Source organism: Apium graveolens, chromosome 7, assembly GCF_009905375.1.
Source record: "Apium graveolens cultivar Ventura chromosome 7, ASM990537v1, whole genome shotgun sequence".
NCBI classification, from domain to species: Eukaryota; Viridiplantae; Streptophyta; class Magnoliopsida; order Apiales; family Apiaceae; genus Apium; species Apium graveolens.
In genome coordinates this window covers 204414474-204431985 of record NC_133653.1, presented here as the reverse complement: position 1 = coordinate 204431985, position 17512 = coordinate 204414474, and the positions used below count along the sequence as shown (strand labels likewise).

General features: G+C 32.7%; 2 protein-coding genes across 2 annotated transcripts; one reads left to right on the top strand and one right to left on the bottom strand.

Annotated features, from left to right (window-relative positions):
- The first annotated feature begins 914 nt into the window (after positions 1 to 914).
- LOC141674394 (uncharacterized) lies at positions 915 to 2556 on the top strand. Its single transcript, XM_074481102.1, has 3 exons — positions 915 to 1095; positions 1243 to 2374; positions 2490 to 2556. The coding sequence occupies exons 1-3, from the start codon at positions 915 to 917 to the stop codon at positions 2554 to 2556; spliced, it is 1380 nt and encodes a 459-aa protein (XP_074337203.1).
- Positions 2557 to 3022: 466 nt separating this feature from the next.
- On the bottom strand, positions 3023 to 3580 carry LOC141674393 (agamous-like MADS-box protein AGL80). The gene has a single exon (XM_074481101.1). It carries the CDS (start codon positions 3578 to 3580, stop codon positions 3023 to 3025), a length of 558 nt encoding a protein of 185 aa, XP_074337202.1.
- Between the last annotated feature and the right edge of the window lie 13932 nt (positions 3581 to 17512).

Genomic DNA, 17512 nt, shown 5'->3' with positions numbered 1-17512 from the left:
GGATTTACAAGATTTTAATTGGTTTAAAATCTGCTTAAATTCAGCAAGACAATTCATTTGAACTAGTATGACAATCGGTATGACAATTGATAGTCATACCGAAAGTCATGCCAATACATTTAATTGTCTTATTAGAATTTCTGTTTAGATTAAAATCTGTTATTAATTCAGCAAGACAATTTATTTGAACTAATATGACAATCGGTATGACAATCAATAGTCATACCGAAAGTCTTGCTAGCTCATTTTAATTGTCTTGCTAGTTGTAAACTTTGTCATACCGAAAGTCTTGCTGGCCAAAGAGATTGTCATGCCAGTACATGTTTACATTCGGCTGTTTGATAAAAAGGAGCAGAAGTCTATTTTTTCACCATCGAAAAAACAGAACACAAACTCAAGAACAAAAGAAAAAGGAGCAGAAAAATATTTCATCTCATCTGCAACTTCAAGATCAATTTCTAGATTGTAAAGTTAAATCCAATCAACTAGAAATACTTATCTTGTTCTTGTGTATCAATCTAGTGGATTAAAATCCCTAGAACTTAATCTCAAATCGCATTTAGCATTTGATCTTTTAATTACAAAAATAGAAAAAGTTCATGTCGAATTTATTCTAGATTTGTAATAATTGATTTGAGATTAATCCCTTGTAACCGATACCGTAGTTGTAACACCTTTCAAGTTTAATAAAAGTTTTATTTAACTTGAATTTTGTTTCACTATTTTATTCCGCATTTTATTCGACTAAACGGTATTGTTTGCATTCAACCCCCCCCTTCTACAAACAAATTGGGACCTAACAAATTTTACATATTTTTGCAAATAGAGTGAGAAGCAAAATCCGTGAAGAAGTTGGAGATGCAAAATTTTGTATTTTAGTTGATGAAGCCAAAGATTATGCAAATAAGGAGGAGATGTCTATCATCTTGAGGTTTGTTGACCGTCTTGGTATCTTACGGGAGTGTTTTTTTGAGATCGTTTATGTTTCAAACACCACTGCATTGAAAGAGAAAATATCCACCGTCCTCTCTCGATATAATTTGCATATCTCTAATATGAGAGGTCAAGGGTATGACGGTGCTAGCAATATGTCTGGTTCTTGGAACGGACTTTAAGCTCTATTTCTTAATGGCTGTCCTTATACCTATTACATACATTGCTTTGCTCACAGATTACAGCTAGCATTGATTTGAGCTTCTAAAAAAGAGATTTTTGTTTGGCTATTTTTTTCAAAACTATCAGCCATTGTTAATCTTATTGATTTTTCTCCCAAGTGGCACACTGAGTTGCATTCTGCTCAAGTTATTAAAATTGCTCGTATGGTAACTTCAGGTGAACGTGATACAGGTAGAGGCATTAATCAGATTGGTAATCTACATCGGAGTGGTGCAACTCGATGGAGCTCGCATTTTGATTATATTTGCAGTTTAATTGATATGTATGGTGCAACCATTTCAGTGCTTGAAAGTGTTGTTGAAGAAGGTACATCTAGTTCACTACGTGGAGAAGCCGGTGGTTGTTTGATAATTGTGAAATCTTTTGATTTTATTTTTACACTTCACATGATGCATAAAATCATGGGGATTACTGACTTGTTTTGTCGGACACTACAACACAAGTCTCTTGACATTGTAAGCCCCATGAATCTAGTCTCAACTACCAAATCACCACTTGTTACCTTGAGAGAAGAAGGATTTGATCATCTCCTTGTATATGTGCAATTAATTTGCACGCAACATGGAATTGAAGTTCCAGATATGAATGCTTTGTACAAAAGCGCAACAGGACGTTCATGCCAGCAAAATGACTCGATGACAATTTTCCAGCACTACCATTTTGATATCTTTAATTCAACAATAGATTTTCAGCAAGAAGAGTTGCATTCCAGGTTTAGTGATGGAGCCGTAGAACTCCTTACACTCACCTCTGCTTTAGACCCTAAGGACAACTTTAGATCATTTAAAGATGAAGACATTTACAAGTTGGCAGAAAATTTATATCCAGGTGACTTTAGTGAACAAGAATTGCATTATTTGAGAAGTCATGAGCATTATAAACTTGATGTGATTCATCATACGAGCTTTCAAAATATGACTACTATCAATGAATTGTGTCGCAGATTAGTTGAAACAAACAAGGTGCATCATTATAATTTGATTGATCGGTTGATTCGGCTTGTTTTGACATTACCGGTTTCTACCGCCACTGCCGAAAGGTCTTTCTCAGCTATAAAACTTATTAAAACTGCTCTACACAATAAAATGGAGGAGGAGTTCTTGACAGATTCGATGATGATTAATATTGAGCGAGAACTGGTTGAAGATATAGAAACAGATTTCATAATACATAAGTTTTATTTCATTAAGAATCGAAGGTTACAACTCAAATGACATGTAGGATTTCTTAAAGTTCAATTTCTTCCCATGTGTTAGGAGTGACTATTTCATTTACTTTTCTAAATTTTATAATTTCAGTACAGTTTTTTGCAGGTACAGAGCACCTGATCCCTATGTACTAATGCTTGTTTGGTCTATGTACAGTATGCTGATTTGTTGATTTAAGACTGTTGGTTTATGCTGCTCCAACCTACAATCGGTAAGTACTTTTTATATTATGTTCAGCATTTATTTAGTAGCCCAGAATGTTTTATTTTCCTTTTTCCGTCCTTTTATGTATGACATGTTAATTAGAGTATTACAGCTTACCTGTTAAACATTTTGAACTTAGCAATATGATCTATATACTTTACTTATCCAGAAAAATTATTGGATGGATAATGAACAACATAAAAATCAGTTTTAGTATGAGTCTGTTATACAATTAAGCTCGCAAAGATAGATGTTACCAAAATGAACAGAACAAAAAGAACACCCACTAATTAAGGAAATAGATGGAATTTTTTAACTTTTCTATTTGGGATATATTGTCAAGAGTTTATCAAAACTTAATTTGGATCGAATATTCAAAACCGGAGGAACATTAAAACATAACAACCAACAAGATCTTTTTTCTTCCATCTAAATCAAGGACAGTCGCGAGGTACCGAGTTTTCAGTCCAGTCTCCTCCAGCATTGCTGGTACTTGCACCAATTTGGTCAGGATCATTTAACAGCAGTGCTTCAATCCTTCTTTCAATGTAATCCAATTTTCTATCAACAGCCTTTTCAAGATCATCCAGATCCTCCAAAACAGGGTTTTCCAACGTTGATCTCCCAGCCAAGCAGTCAGACATACACTTAGTCAGCTCCTTTTCCCGATTGGCGCTCACCAGTTTTTGGAGTTCTCCTTCAACTTTAGCAATATTTTTTCTAGTCCATTTCTTAACGTCAAACATATGCCTCGTTTGCTTTCTCGGGGGAAGACTTCGAAATTGTGCGACCACCCGTTCTGTTTCCGACTTGCTTGGCCAAAATTCGAGCTCAGGGTTCAGTTCGCTGCAGTGTATGATAGCGCATACATCAACTCCACACAAAGTTGCCAACTCTTCTATCTTTTTCTTCAGACCCTTCTTTCTTTTGTTACAAGTAGCTCTTCTCTTAGCCGCATTAACCATGAAAGCCAACTTCATTTTCTTAGCCATTGTAATGCGAAAAATTCACAGAGATAGATATGAAAATAAATTTTGTTTTGTGCGCGTCTGTAATTGTGTGTCAATGGCAATATTTATATACACTTTAACACCAATACACAGGCTTATTATGGAAGTCTTTTGCATTTTAGCACCATATATATATACTTTATTACAAATCCATTCATACATATATAGAAAAAAACAGTTGTTTTTCGAAACTGATATAGAAAAAATTACGTGAAATATATTTTTTGGGAAGAAAAAGAAAAATAATAGATAATAAATTATAATGGAAGAATATTCTAAATTTATATTATAAGGAAAATAGGAACGGAAAGAATTTTAATAGCATTGGAGCACTTGATTCATATATATCCAATATTATTTGATGCTAAAGATATTCTCTTCTTTTTCTACAAATGAGATTTTATCTTTGATTTCTTCTGATCTGTCATATAAAAAGAAATATGCTAAGAAAAATATCCCAAGTTCACTCCGACGTCCGACCGATAATAGCGTGAAATTTAATGAAAGATATATTTGTTGCTTGAAAAATTTCTTGATATAAATCTTGATAATGACAAATGATGTTTAAGCAATTTAGCGGACATGCATAAACGCTCGTAAATATTTAGACAATTGAACTTTCATGTTGAGAAGAGAACAAAACGCCCTAGAATACACGATCAAACATGCACCAAATCTGGTATATTTTGCTTCTTGTGCATAATTAAAGAGGTAAATACGGGAAGTTCCAAATAATTTACTATCTAACAAAATCATTGTTATCAGAAAATAAATTATCTAGTACATAATTAAAAACCACCTAAGACATAAAAATTGAACTATAAAGTAAAGAAAGACATTACCATGAAAAATAACCAACAAGATTATTTGGTTTGATGCCTCTGCAAATATTGCACTTCAGATTCAAATGTTTTTAAGCGACATCCTTCTTTCTTTGTACCAATACTTTTTTTATTTTACCAAGTTGGTATACACAATAAATTTAGTATCCCCATACATATTTCTTATATTCATCAACGATCATCACTACAAGAAAAAAGGCAAAATTCGACCGGAAAAAATCGGTCGAATTTAGCTTCGCGGTCGAATTTACCTAATTTGGACCTATTTTGAATCGGTTGTAAATAAAGGGAGTCGAATTTAGAAGTTTAATCATATTTAACTAAATTCGACCATCCAATTACGATCGAAAAATTATAACCGTTTGAATTCGACTGTAAAAATGCAACCCAAGGCGGTCAAATTTGATTCCACCAGAATTCTGCCTTAAATTTTCAAATATTCACTTGAAAATTTGAAAATGCCGCCAAAATTTTGGTATAATTTGAAATTCCCGCCTAAAATACTAAATTCCACCATAAATGGTCACTTTTGAAATTCAACCATTTTAGTGAAAAATTAAATTCAACTTTTTTTAATCAAAAAGTAACTTTGATTGTTTTTGGTCGAATATTAAACTCGACTGATGTTTCTGAATTCGACTATATTTACCCAACAAATATCATTAAAATTCAACCAATATTAGTCGAATTAACAGCCTAAAAAAATATAATACTGCTTATGACCAGCACTAATAAAAGCCCAAATTTATATACTTGTATACCCAAACATGCATTCACAAAATAACAAAGATATATGCTAACAAATCTAGTTAGCTTAACAAAGGTTACATACCTTAAACGCTTAACAAAATACCTAGTTAACTTAGCTTTATAAAGGAGATAGAAAGTTCAGCGCCGGAAGTTATATCCATGTTATATCTGATAAAACTAGAAAGTTCAAATAAACCATTAGTTACATAACCGGGAAAGTTTAACAGAAGAGGTAGTTTTACAAAAGGGGAACTGAAGGTTCTAAAACCCATCTATTCATAAGAAGCTAAGCATAGTGTTCACCGGACTAAATAAAAAGACCTAGAGTAACGGATAGTTGTTTGCGTCAAGATCTTCATCCTCATTGTCGCCTCCAACTCCGTTTTCTTTATCGCCTCCAACTGCATCTTTATCTCCAATGTTGGAGGTGCTGTGCACCAGCAATGCCTTCGTTAGCAGGGTCTCGTGCATTGGTACATAAACAAGTATATACCAATTAAATTTCCAAGTATAACAAAAATTTTTTAAGATAGTAAAACAAAAAAAAATAAATTTAGTGCACTATACGCCTGTAACTAGAGCACTACATATTATTTTCGAGAGATACTTACTTTGAGCACTGGTCAAATGATTCAATGAGATAGTCGTACTATACAACCTATACCTATACTTATCTCCCGGCTACACTTTTTTATCACTTGTAGTTTTGCACAAAAGTTTGACACCACAGAAGGATATTAATACATTGTATTAATCACATTTTCAGAAAAATATAATCATCCGTAAGATATATATATATATACATATACCCTAAGAATTGAAAGGACTTCCTAAATACCATACACCATTCCCACAAAAGCAGTCACACTTGATTTTTTTATATAACCGATAAAAAAAGTTATCATCGAAATTTGATGATAAAGCCAATTGATATTGAACACTGAATCATCTAACGGTCAGTTTAATGTATACCTGAAATTTACGAAAAAGTCGAATCTTTGTTTCAAATCTTAATGGAAAAATAGTTATTAAAGTACTAAACTTCCAGATTCCAAAATTATAATCCAAAAAGTAAATACATATGAGACTCTTCCTGTAGAATGAAAGGAGGAGATAATACTGATAATCTGCTTCCCAGGTCTGTTGGCTTAACATTCTTCAAAAAATAAAACTTCATCTTGTATAATATAGTTCTAAATATTTTAATTTTTCATTTTATTAACTTATTTTGTTACTGTATGCCAAGTTCCTAAGACTTCAAAATTAACTTATTTTAATTTTTTTAATAGTATATTATGTTTAATCTCAAGAACTAACTAACAAGTAATCAATCTATTGCTTTCCTGATCAATTAATTTAAATAAATAAAAAATGTTACATGCACAATGATCTTATCATTGTCTTTCAAAATCCCTTTTAGCGCAACACTTGTTGTCCGAACATAAATTTTGTGCTTTGATCGCTCACTCAAGTCTGGAAAAGCAGTAGTGTCCAAGTTACTCACATTCTCGTCCAGAATAGATTTCATCACCTCCATGAGTAAAGAACGAAACATTTTTTTAACTTCTTCTAATATCGTTGGCATCATAGAGTTGATTTTTTCAGGAACGACGTCAAATGATTCCTCAGAGTATTTCATTTTAATTTTTTTTAATAGCTTCATTACATCTTGTGCTCCCATCAACTCTGCCAAGGTATCTTGGGGAAACAGGTTAACCCACCCCTTAGTCGGGGGTCTCGCTCCAGCTAGCACAATATGATTATTCTTTCGCTGAATTGCCCTTTGTGTACGGGGGGATGCCTCTTCATCAGCAAACTCTAACTCATCTTCCAATTCAACTCACACCTTTTTCAGTTTTGAAAGCTGAATCACAAATAAATCTCTTCTCTATTAACTGGCCATAAAAAATAAGCATTCAAGGCTGATTACAAATCAATTTACTTAAAAAATAAAATACAAAGTTGTAGCTCTATCACATGTGGTTCACTGGAGTCGTACACAATATTCATAAATTCCACATCACTGATTGGCATCTCACCTTTCGTAATTCTTACTTCATTCATTTCCTATCAGATGGAAAACACATCTAAAGTAACTCATCATTCTTTATGTTTAATTATCTATACATCTTTATGAATCCAACCAAGTTAATCAATATATTTTCCAGATCCTTAATAATGCATGACTTCAAGCAACCATTTCTATTAAATTTACTAGTATTGAAGTCAATTAAAAATTGCATAAATCTTCTTTTGCACAATTTATACCTAATGGTTACATAGTATCAATCAGTCTATGTTCAGACGTGCAATGACTTATATTAGGAAACAAATGTCCACGACTCTCAGTATCGCACCATTTGTTGAGTAGGTTGTATTCAACTTCGCGGAGATAATACATATTCCTATCAAATTTTCCTTGATATTTAAGTTTGCAGAGTTAAATACAAACTGTCCAATATAAGCCACAGCTCCTGGACAAATATGAATACTATAATTGAATGTTTTTCATTTTTCAGAACATATAAAGTACTGGAACATTAAATTTAAGAACTGAAGTGCCATAAACCCATTATAATCTACTTTATCAACTTGAGTGAGTCATAAACCAAAACATGATGCTACATATTCAATATTTTATTCAACCAACTATTTCCATCATACTAATTTTAAGACCTAGATTCGATGGAGTAAAACACACAAAATCAGGATATATTATTTATGAATGATTACACATAAAAGGCAAGCAACGATAACAAAACATGAGAGATTAAAACCAAAATAAGAACTTCTTAATACAATCCATGTAGTTAATTACTACTCTCCTCGTGTCACACACATAAAAACAAATGCCACTTCAAATAAAGTATATATACACAATCAAGACTATTATTAGCACACTTGATGAAGCTGCTATCAGTTGCTGCTTATCTACGCCATATTTAGAAAATCAGAAAAGTGTGAAAACGAAAAGGTCATAAACTAAACCCGTGAAAATATAATTATTGATGCTTCATCTTTTCAATAAACTTCTATTAATATACCAAATCAGGGACATATCCACTCATACTTGCAAAAGATAAAAAAAATTAACTAACCTATTTACAAGATAGAATAAGACCTGTTGTCTTTGTTCATATGGTTTTTCACCGGTCCAGAAGGTAAATTCTATCTTTTCTCGGGCATTCTTGCTAGCATCTGACAATTTTTTAAATTCTGGCGTGCCCCAATATATGCATATTGAATTATGTGCCCGCTGAGAGAAGTAATGAGGCTTGAATGCTTCACCCTTTATGTCATGTTCTTCTACAGTATATTCGCATTTAAATAAGACATTCAACTTCTTGAGAAGTCGGGCCCTCTCAGTATCAAGATAGGACTTAAAATTCTTGTTTAGATGTGCTCTCATAGCTTCATCCCCATCTTCTTTTAGAATCTCCTTGGGACAAATGTAGTACTCCTTCCAAAATATATTATTTAGATTTAAAATAAAAGAACACAGTAAAGTATTTCAAATTAAAAAAAAAAGTCTATTATTAACTATTAGTAGTTAGAAACATTATAGTTTAAGGGCCTGAAACTCATGGAACAAAGTAGCTCTCTAATCAACCCTGAGCTTGTAGTCAGTTACAAGTTCCCTGAGGTCTCTGCTTTTTTTGACCCCCTACAATTCATTTTATATAATCTTATATCTATGTTATTATCTGTTTTTATCAATCTGAAGTGATGTTATAATTTGAGTAATTTTATTGCTTGCACATTAGTTATGACCCCCTTATCACATTAGTTTTGACCCCCTTATTTTGACCCACTTTTTTTAGAGTGTTATTGAGTGATACTTAAGGCCTGCATAAATTTTACTCCCCAAATATTGTGCTTGCTTCTGCAAGATAGTAAATAATGGCTTTTTAATATTAGATGCCCTTAAATAATCATGTAGTTAAATAGAATATTAACTATTAGTAGTTAGAAATCAAGCATCTGGTTAAAAAAATTATCACTTCAGAAAAATATCATTTAGATACTATCAAACACTACTCTAATATTGTTTACACAGACAAATATCAAATGCAGCCCACATCACCTTATCAGCACTTCAGACAAATATTTTAGTGTTTCACATAATGATAATACTAAAACGTTTAAAATTGACAGACAAGTTTTGCGCTTAAATTGAACTCAGACAACTTTAGAAGTGTACCCCTTATTATTATAGATAGATTTATACAATAAAGCTAATGTAGTTGTACTGGAATTAAGACCTACTAGGGCTTGAACACATATACAGCCTAATTAACCAAGGTTAAGCCTAACCAAGCAAATTAAGATATTTTGCCAAGATTAATCTCCACCAAGTATTTCAAACACTTGATTAATCCTAAGATTAATCTCAACCAAGTAGAGTAGTTCATTTCTCAAGGCAAGAAACCAAGAATTTCATCTTTTCCCCCCTTTAAAGCTTGCTCTCGGCCAAAACAGAAACAACAACTTAAAACAACTCTATCTCTTTCGATTCTCACTCAAATATTATTTTCTATAGCTATTTGGAAAGGTATTAAGATGTAATACAACTCTGGTTTACAAGCCTCGTCCAGATAAACATGGTAAGATCCTCATTTTTTTTAGTTATTTTAATCGGAATAATAGTAACTCTGAAAGTTCTAACTCATTTCTTGAAATCCTTTGCAAGTTTGAACATGATGATAAACATAGATAAAGGCTCTATTAAGGACAACAATATCTTGTTTGTGTGTTTAAGGATCCAAAGAAGGTATAATCTTCAGAACCCTGGCTTTTAATTTGAGTCTAATAAGTTTTATGGTTGGATTAGTGAATGAGAAGCATGATCCATATTCACTAGTTAGATTTGTTTGATTTGAAATGATTATGGGTAATGGATCTATATTATGGTTAAATGAGTGGATACTATTTAGGTTATGGACTGAGTTAGTGTTGTTTAAGTGAAACATTGATGTGTTGGTGATGTTTGATGAATTGGTGAGGATTTGGTGTAGTGAAAATTTGGAAAACTCGTAAACATAGTCGTCGTAATGCCCATTTTCTTTTAGACTGTTTGTGCTTAGCATTCGGACAAGAAAACTCACTATCAAAACTGTAACTTTTCCATTTTTAGCTAGATCGTGTTGTAATCTTCCTTTTGGTATGTGGTTCGCTTAGATTCGATTTACGGTTTAGGAGAAACGACCGTTTTAAGTAACGGCGTTTCGCGAACAAACGTTTACCCCTTGCTTAACTTTGAAACCTTGTTTAGGGCCCTTAAAAGACTAATTGGATTACAAAATAATTATGTAAGCTTTATCAGGAAGTTGGTAAAGTACTCGCAAAAGATTTGCCTTAAAATGTTTAATGCTTAATTTTATAAAAATGATGGAGCCGAGGGTACTCGAGCTACTAATGTAAATCGTTAAGATTAGAAGCGAACGTTAGGGTCAAAATGGATAAAGTCTAGTTTCTTAAGCGACTGTGGTTTAATTCCGGATTATATGTTGTTTATAGGTTACCAGATTCACACCAAGCTTTTTACCAACCCCGATCGCTCAGGCAAGTTTTTTACCTGTACACTGTTGTTGTGATAAATATGCTATGTCTTGAGATAAGTGCATGGTTGATATTAGCAAATATTGTGATATATTGAAGCATGTTAAATATTATTATATACATATATTCATGCATGTTTTGTATCTTGAAATTTCATTTTCAATTCAATTATTTATAAACTGCATAATACCAATGCTAGAGATAAACAGTATGTGCGTATACCCTTTGTATAGGGGACCCAGAGTTGAACATTTTTCTAAACCGGGACACGATGTTCCCGAGTATATTATATATATAGATAGTTTTCAAAACTATTAATCAAATAATATTTATTCAATAGTTTTAAATTATAAGTGAATGTTATTTTCAGTATATTCATTTAAGATTCTTATTATGATCTAAGACTATTTTAATTATTTGAATAGAGTCCCTAGTTCTAAAACTTATTTTATTTTATTTAATAAATGAATATTATTTTGAATATTCATTCGAGACCTTATGACTCCACTTATTTTATTAAATAATATTCTTTATTTTCTTAAAGAATAATGTTTCGTTATTCGCCAAGTATTCGAGAAATGATAAAAACCGTCAAATCATTCTTACTTCAAATATTTTCATAAAATTATTTTCAAAACTTTTACTTAATTATTTTAATAAAAGCTATTCTTTATTGGAATATTATTTATATCATAATATTCAGATATTCTTCGATAATTTTGGAACTGATTTATTCTATTAAATCATCCTTCTTCCAAACGCTTTTAAAAATATTTTCGAGTCTTCAAAATAATTTTAAAAGTTAGAGCGGATCCCAAAAACCTGTTTTCAAATTTAAGATCTTCCTTTCGAAGGGGAGTTAAATACTCGCTCAAAAATCCGAGAATTCGGCTCCGTGATGTATTTTTATATTCGCAACGAGATTGTTGTGTTGATAAAAGAAATTTTTGGTTAGTTGCCCATATTTGGGGAGTAGTTGTATATATATAATATTGTACCTATCAACGAGTTATTATATACTCGAGAAATGTCGATTAAATTTGGATTCCAATTATAAGGATAAGGTCTTCAAGAAACTGGAATGGTCTGAAACCTTGTGTGCTAGAGTAAGTGTAAGAGGCTGTGGGGAAGTCCATCAAAGTGTAAGAGGTTGTGGGACATTCCATCAAAGTGTAAGAGGTTGTGGGACAGTCCAGCATAATGCTCTCATGTGGCCAGGGTGATGACTCAAAAGGAATTGGTCCTTCTACTAGTAGAGAATTATAGAGAGTGATACATTGCATGATCAACAAAGGTATCACGTTATTCCAGTGGTTTCCTTCTTCCAAATATATTTGAACAAAAACCTTGTGTTTACTTTCACACACATGCTCTAAAGAGTTTCTTCTCAAAATGATGTTTTGAAAATGAAGTATCTCGTAACTACATTTCTTCTAAATGGTACTTCAATGATTGATTCTATACAAGTTTTATCTTGTAGCTCCTTCTATATGATGAGCTTTTGAAAACTTATTATACTTTGAACAGTGGTAGTTCAAGTAGTTTTTCTAAAGGTTGTAAGTATATTGCAGTATTTTGTAACTTCATCTTTTTAAGCTTATATTCATTAAGTAATTATCTTACACTTAATAAAGATTTTCAATAAGTTATCGATTCAGATACTTGCATTATTGATTAAACTATATATTATCTTGCGAGCTGTATTGCTCACTCTTGCTTCATTTCTTCATCACACAACATGTAGGCAAGATGAACAGGACCAAGCTCCCAATTCGCGAACATATTGGAAATATCTGCAGCATCCTGTAGGCGCTGATACCGCTATGGCTGAGGTAGTAGCTACCAATAGGCCAGGCTTTCAACTTTGTTGTACCGGGCTTATGTATATTTATGAATTCTAATAATGGAAAAGAATATTTAAATTTATTCAGAAACCCTTTTGAGGTGTAATGACTGATTATTATGGAATAAAATGACCGGTATTATTTTTGGTATTCATCTCTGAGACTATAATTTGTGGTGTTTGTGTGTATATTGTGGGGTCACAGTACACAGTAGTTGGTTGTTTATTAATATTAATTATTAATAATAGAAATAGAACTCGTGATAACCCGGATCCCCGATCCCGGATTTGGGGGTCTTACACCAAGCATCGTGCATCTCCATTTGTAGAGATTGTATGTTCATCCCATTTTAGGCGAGCAAGGCGTGCCAGAGTTTTCTTGGGCATATTCCCCATAAAACTGTAAAAACATAATGAATGTTTAGCAAGTTGATGTAAAAAAACAAGCACTTTAATGGCTCAAAATTATTTGTTATATTTAAATTGTGGCAGAGCAATAAAATGGCTCTAAAATAAAAAAGCTTCATTTAATGGAAAAATAATTCTGTGGATGAACACAACGAATATTTCATGAAAGATTGAAGATATAATAAGAAACATGGGTCTCCTCTTCAACTTCTTTCTTAGTTATAATATAAAATCAGCCTCAGAATGTGTTGAATCCTTAAATTCCTTGAACAATGGGAAAGCTAGAACGGTTTTACTCTTGCACAACCGCTGAACCAGAAATATTTGTCATATTTCAGGCAGAAGTTGATCTCTTGGTGGGAAAATTGGTGAATGAAAGTGATGAATCAAATCACTTGATCTAGAAGTATAATTGTCAATATTTTGGCTAATTTGCAAAGGGAGCAGAAGACTGCAACTATGTTATACAATGAAGACTGGCGAATCTGCCACTATTCTATATTAATTAAATAGGGTGAATTTGATGATGAATGTTAAGTACATCTTATCATCAAATGATTTTCACACAATTACAATGTACGACAATGAAATGAAACTGCAGCACTGCCTCTTCCCTAACTCATAAACCATATAAGGCCTGCAAAAACAATACTAAATCCTAGCATCAACTTATCATGTTACCAAAGCCAGTGGAAGCATTAGGCGAGTGTTTCGTAGTCGATGATGTAGTAGAGCTGGTAGGAACAGAGGCTTTTACAGTGAATCTTAATTTCATTTTATTTTATTTTGTAATTAATATAATCTTTCATGTGAACAGATATAATGCTTATTATTCTTTTGGCCAACTGTTCTAAGCGCAGGGCATGGATTGCGAAGAGACATTATTCACATTAGTAATAATGTATCATTAAAACTAATAAATTACTAACTCCTAAGTACACAATACTTATGGAAGGAATATAAATCAATTTATTACCCTTTTAGGTTCGGAAGAAATTGAACCGTTGGCCTTGCATTCCAAGTTGGTTTTCTCGGGTAGTCGCATTCACAACATGTGCGCCTTTTCCTCTCAAAATGAATTGTTTGGCTGCTTTCTCCCACCTCGTAAGACCCTTCCACGTGACTTTCTACATCACTAGGTTTGTGAGGTCCACTTCTTCTGGTCCCACCATTCTTGTTTCCCTTGCCCTTCCTTGAGTTTGGACCAGTCCAGACCACGTACAAAACACATAAAAGAGTATGTCAAAATAGTAAAGACAATGGTAGATTACTCAATCTTAATCCACTTTAAATTAAATAAAAGCCTAATCTCCAGCTCTTTGCGTATTTATGACTGACCCAGAGCCTGAGACAGTGAGACCTGAGCACTAGAAAAATCATAATGGCGAAATGTCCCCAGAAAAATAATAACATCACAAAACCATCAGCCAGCCAAACTCCCCTTGTTTTCTCAACCACATACTTATTTTCTTCTCTATAAATTACAAGTTAGGAGTAATCTTCCTTTACCACTGTATGCCCTACCCTCAGACTGAGTGTGGCTTTTTGTGAATAACCAAATACTCAACTCTTAGAAAATATATATATATATATATATATAAACACGCCTTGCAGAGGGTTATTCAACCTAATTAAGTTTTGTTTCTCAGGTACACCCCACTAATTACATAACCCCAAAATAAATAAAGAGAAAGGTGAAAGAGAGAGCGTGTCAAAAAAAAGTAAAAAAACCCCTAATTTCAAGGAAATAGAGATGAACATGTGAAGTTTTATCACTCTGATTGCATTCTTGGAGTGTTCATCGGCCATTAATTTTAACAGTCAATAGTCGCCTCCTTCAGCCTCCTTTAACCCTATTTTTTATTGATAGCCGCTTGAGAGAGAGAGAGAGAGAGAGATGGAAGTGAGAAAAATGGGGCAAAATATGTTTATATATTTTATTTCAATTCTACCGAGAATGGTGGAATTTATCCGAGTGATATTTTTTGTTGTTATTCAGTCAAATTTAATGAACCAGATTTTTTTTGTCCAGTAGCTGCTGAAACCTCTGTTCTGCACTAATTCAACAGAAGATATCATCCATCTAATTAAATTAACAAATACTTGGCCACTTAGCAAAAAAAATACTTGGCTAAATACAAATTTTATAGAAAATTAGATAAACAAATAATTTTTTTGACACACATTTGATTGTTATAATAAAAATAAATTACATTAAATCATCATTATCGTACAATTCATCTTCATCCTAATTTTTGTCTTCATCTTCTTCTTCTTCTTCTTCTTCTTCTTATTCTTCTTCTTCTTCTTCTTCTTCTTCTTCTTCTTCTTCATCTTCTTTATCATTTTTACTTTCTTCTTCATTGTTGTAATCTACCGAATAGTCATTCTCAAACATTCTGAAGTCAACAAAAAAAAATTGTGGGATCATGAATAATAACTCTTTCAACATGTGATGATGAAGCATTTGACACTTCATTTTGTAAAGCATCATCATTCATTCTTGTTTTTCTTGAATTGACACACTTTGATCAACTAGTCGCCTCTTTGTTGTTAAAATCGTGTACCATGATGATTTTGCATTAGAAATGTTTGGTGCATAGTATACTTGATGAGCTTGGCTAGCCAAAACAAACACGTCTTCGGCATTTAGTTTTGATTTAACATCTACGATAGTCATCCGGTGTTTATCGACTTTCACATGTGTCATATGATTAAACCAATGATATTTGAAGATGATCACTTGATGCCCATTTTGATAGAAGAGTTTTAAAATTTCTTCTATCCTTCCATAGTAGTTACCATAATGTTCTTCGTAAGAAGTCCCTATAAATAAAAATGTATTAAATTTGAAAATAATTGGTAAAGAAAAATACAAGTTAGATATTAAGAAAAACAATTAAATTCCTCACCAATGACAGCAACACAGGAATTTGGTGAAGTGAGATCCTGCACATTTACATAATCAAATTTGTAACCATTACACTTGCATGCTTTATAAGATTCCACTTTATACAACGGACCTCTTATTAGGTCCATAAATTTCTTGTTGAGCTCTTCATCTTCTTGTACCTAATAACATATGTGAAAAGCATTATATGTGGAAAATTTGTGTATGTGCATATAAATTACAACGCATACCCTTCTTTTGAGCGTATCTTTAAATGATTCTTTTTGAAATTGTTCCTTTTCCGCATCCTTCAAATGTGGGTATTGTCATTGTAACAACTTTTAAAAACCCCTACATAATCAAGTTAAATAATAAAAGCATCACATTTTGAACGAAAGTAATCAAAAAAAATTATTTAAAAATAACTTGCCTCAAGTACTTTCCAACCTCCGGCGAATTAATAAGAGTATAGTATGCCGCGAGTTCATATTCATCACAACTCAAGATTCTATCTTTAGTCCGTAGACTAGGAAGTGTCGGATATATATAAACTTATAAAAAATTAACACTATAAAACATTTGAGGGGCCTCATTTAGACGTAACTGATTATGCATCAATCTATTCTTGGAATGAAAATATAACATGCAAAAGTATACACATTCTTCATTAATGTAGCGTTGTTCCATTGAACCCTCCGCTCGAGCTTTGTTTCCAAACTTCAATTTCAATTTGTGCAAGTATCTTTCAACAAAATACATCCAACGCCTATTGGTCGGGCCACCCAAATTATACTCGGTTGCTAAATGTAGTGGCAAATGCTCCATGTGATCAAAAAAGACTAGGAGTAAAGACAGTTTCAAGCTTAGACATTATTCTCACTATATCTTTCTCCATTCTCTAAATATGTGTATTTGAGACTGGATGAGCATAAATCTTGAAAGAAGTTGCAAAATTCAATGATAGGATCAGATAAATGCTTCGGAAGTAGATCACGACAAAAGATAGACAACATTTTTTGTATGAAGACGTGACAATCGTGTGATTTCATCCCACGTATGCAATTTTTCTTCCAATTCACAGACCTGGATATGTTTGCGGCATACCCATCCTGGAGTTTCAATGAGACTATCCACTTATATAACTTTTGAACTTGTTCACTCGAAAGTACATATGGTGCATGTGGTTTTATACCATTACCTTGAATCCACAACTCACGGTGTACACCTAATTCTTGACAATCCTTTCTTGATTTGGTTTTATATTTGGACTTCTTTGAATCATCAAGAATTGTGTAGAAAATAATGTCAAATACATTCTTTTCAGTGTTCATAATGTCAATTTTATGACGAAGGCTGAGTGTCTCCCAATATGGAAGTTCAAAGAATGGAGAACTGTGAGAGTCCAATTATGTGTTACACCATAATCCTTTGGTTTTTTCTTTGATGACTTTCCCGATGGGGGAAACTGTATCTGCTCACCATCTTGTAAATATTTTTTTCTATTTCTTTCGGTTCTTCAACAAAATCCTCACAATCTTCGAAAACATCATCATGTGCATCATGCATATCATCATCTTTGTAGCCCGTGTTAATATAACTTGTTCCTTCCTTGTTCCATGAAA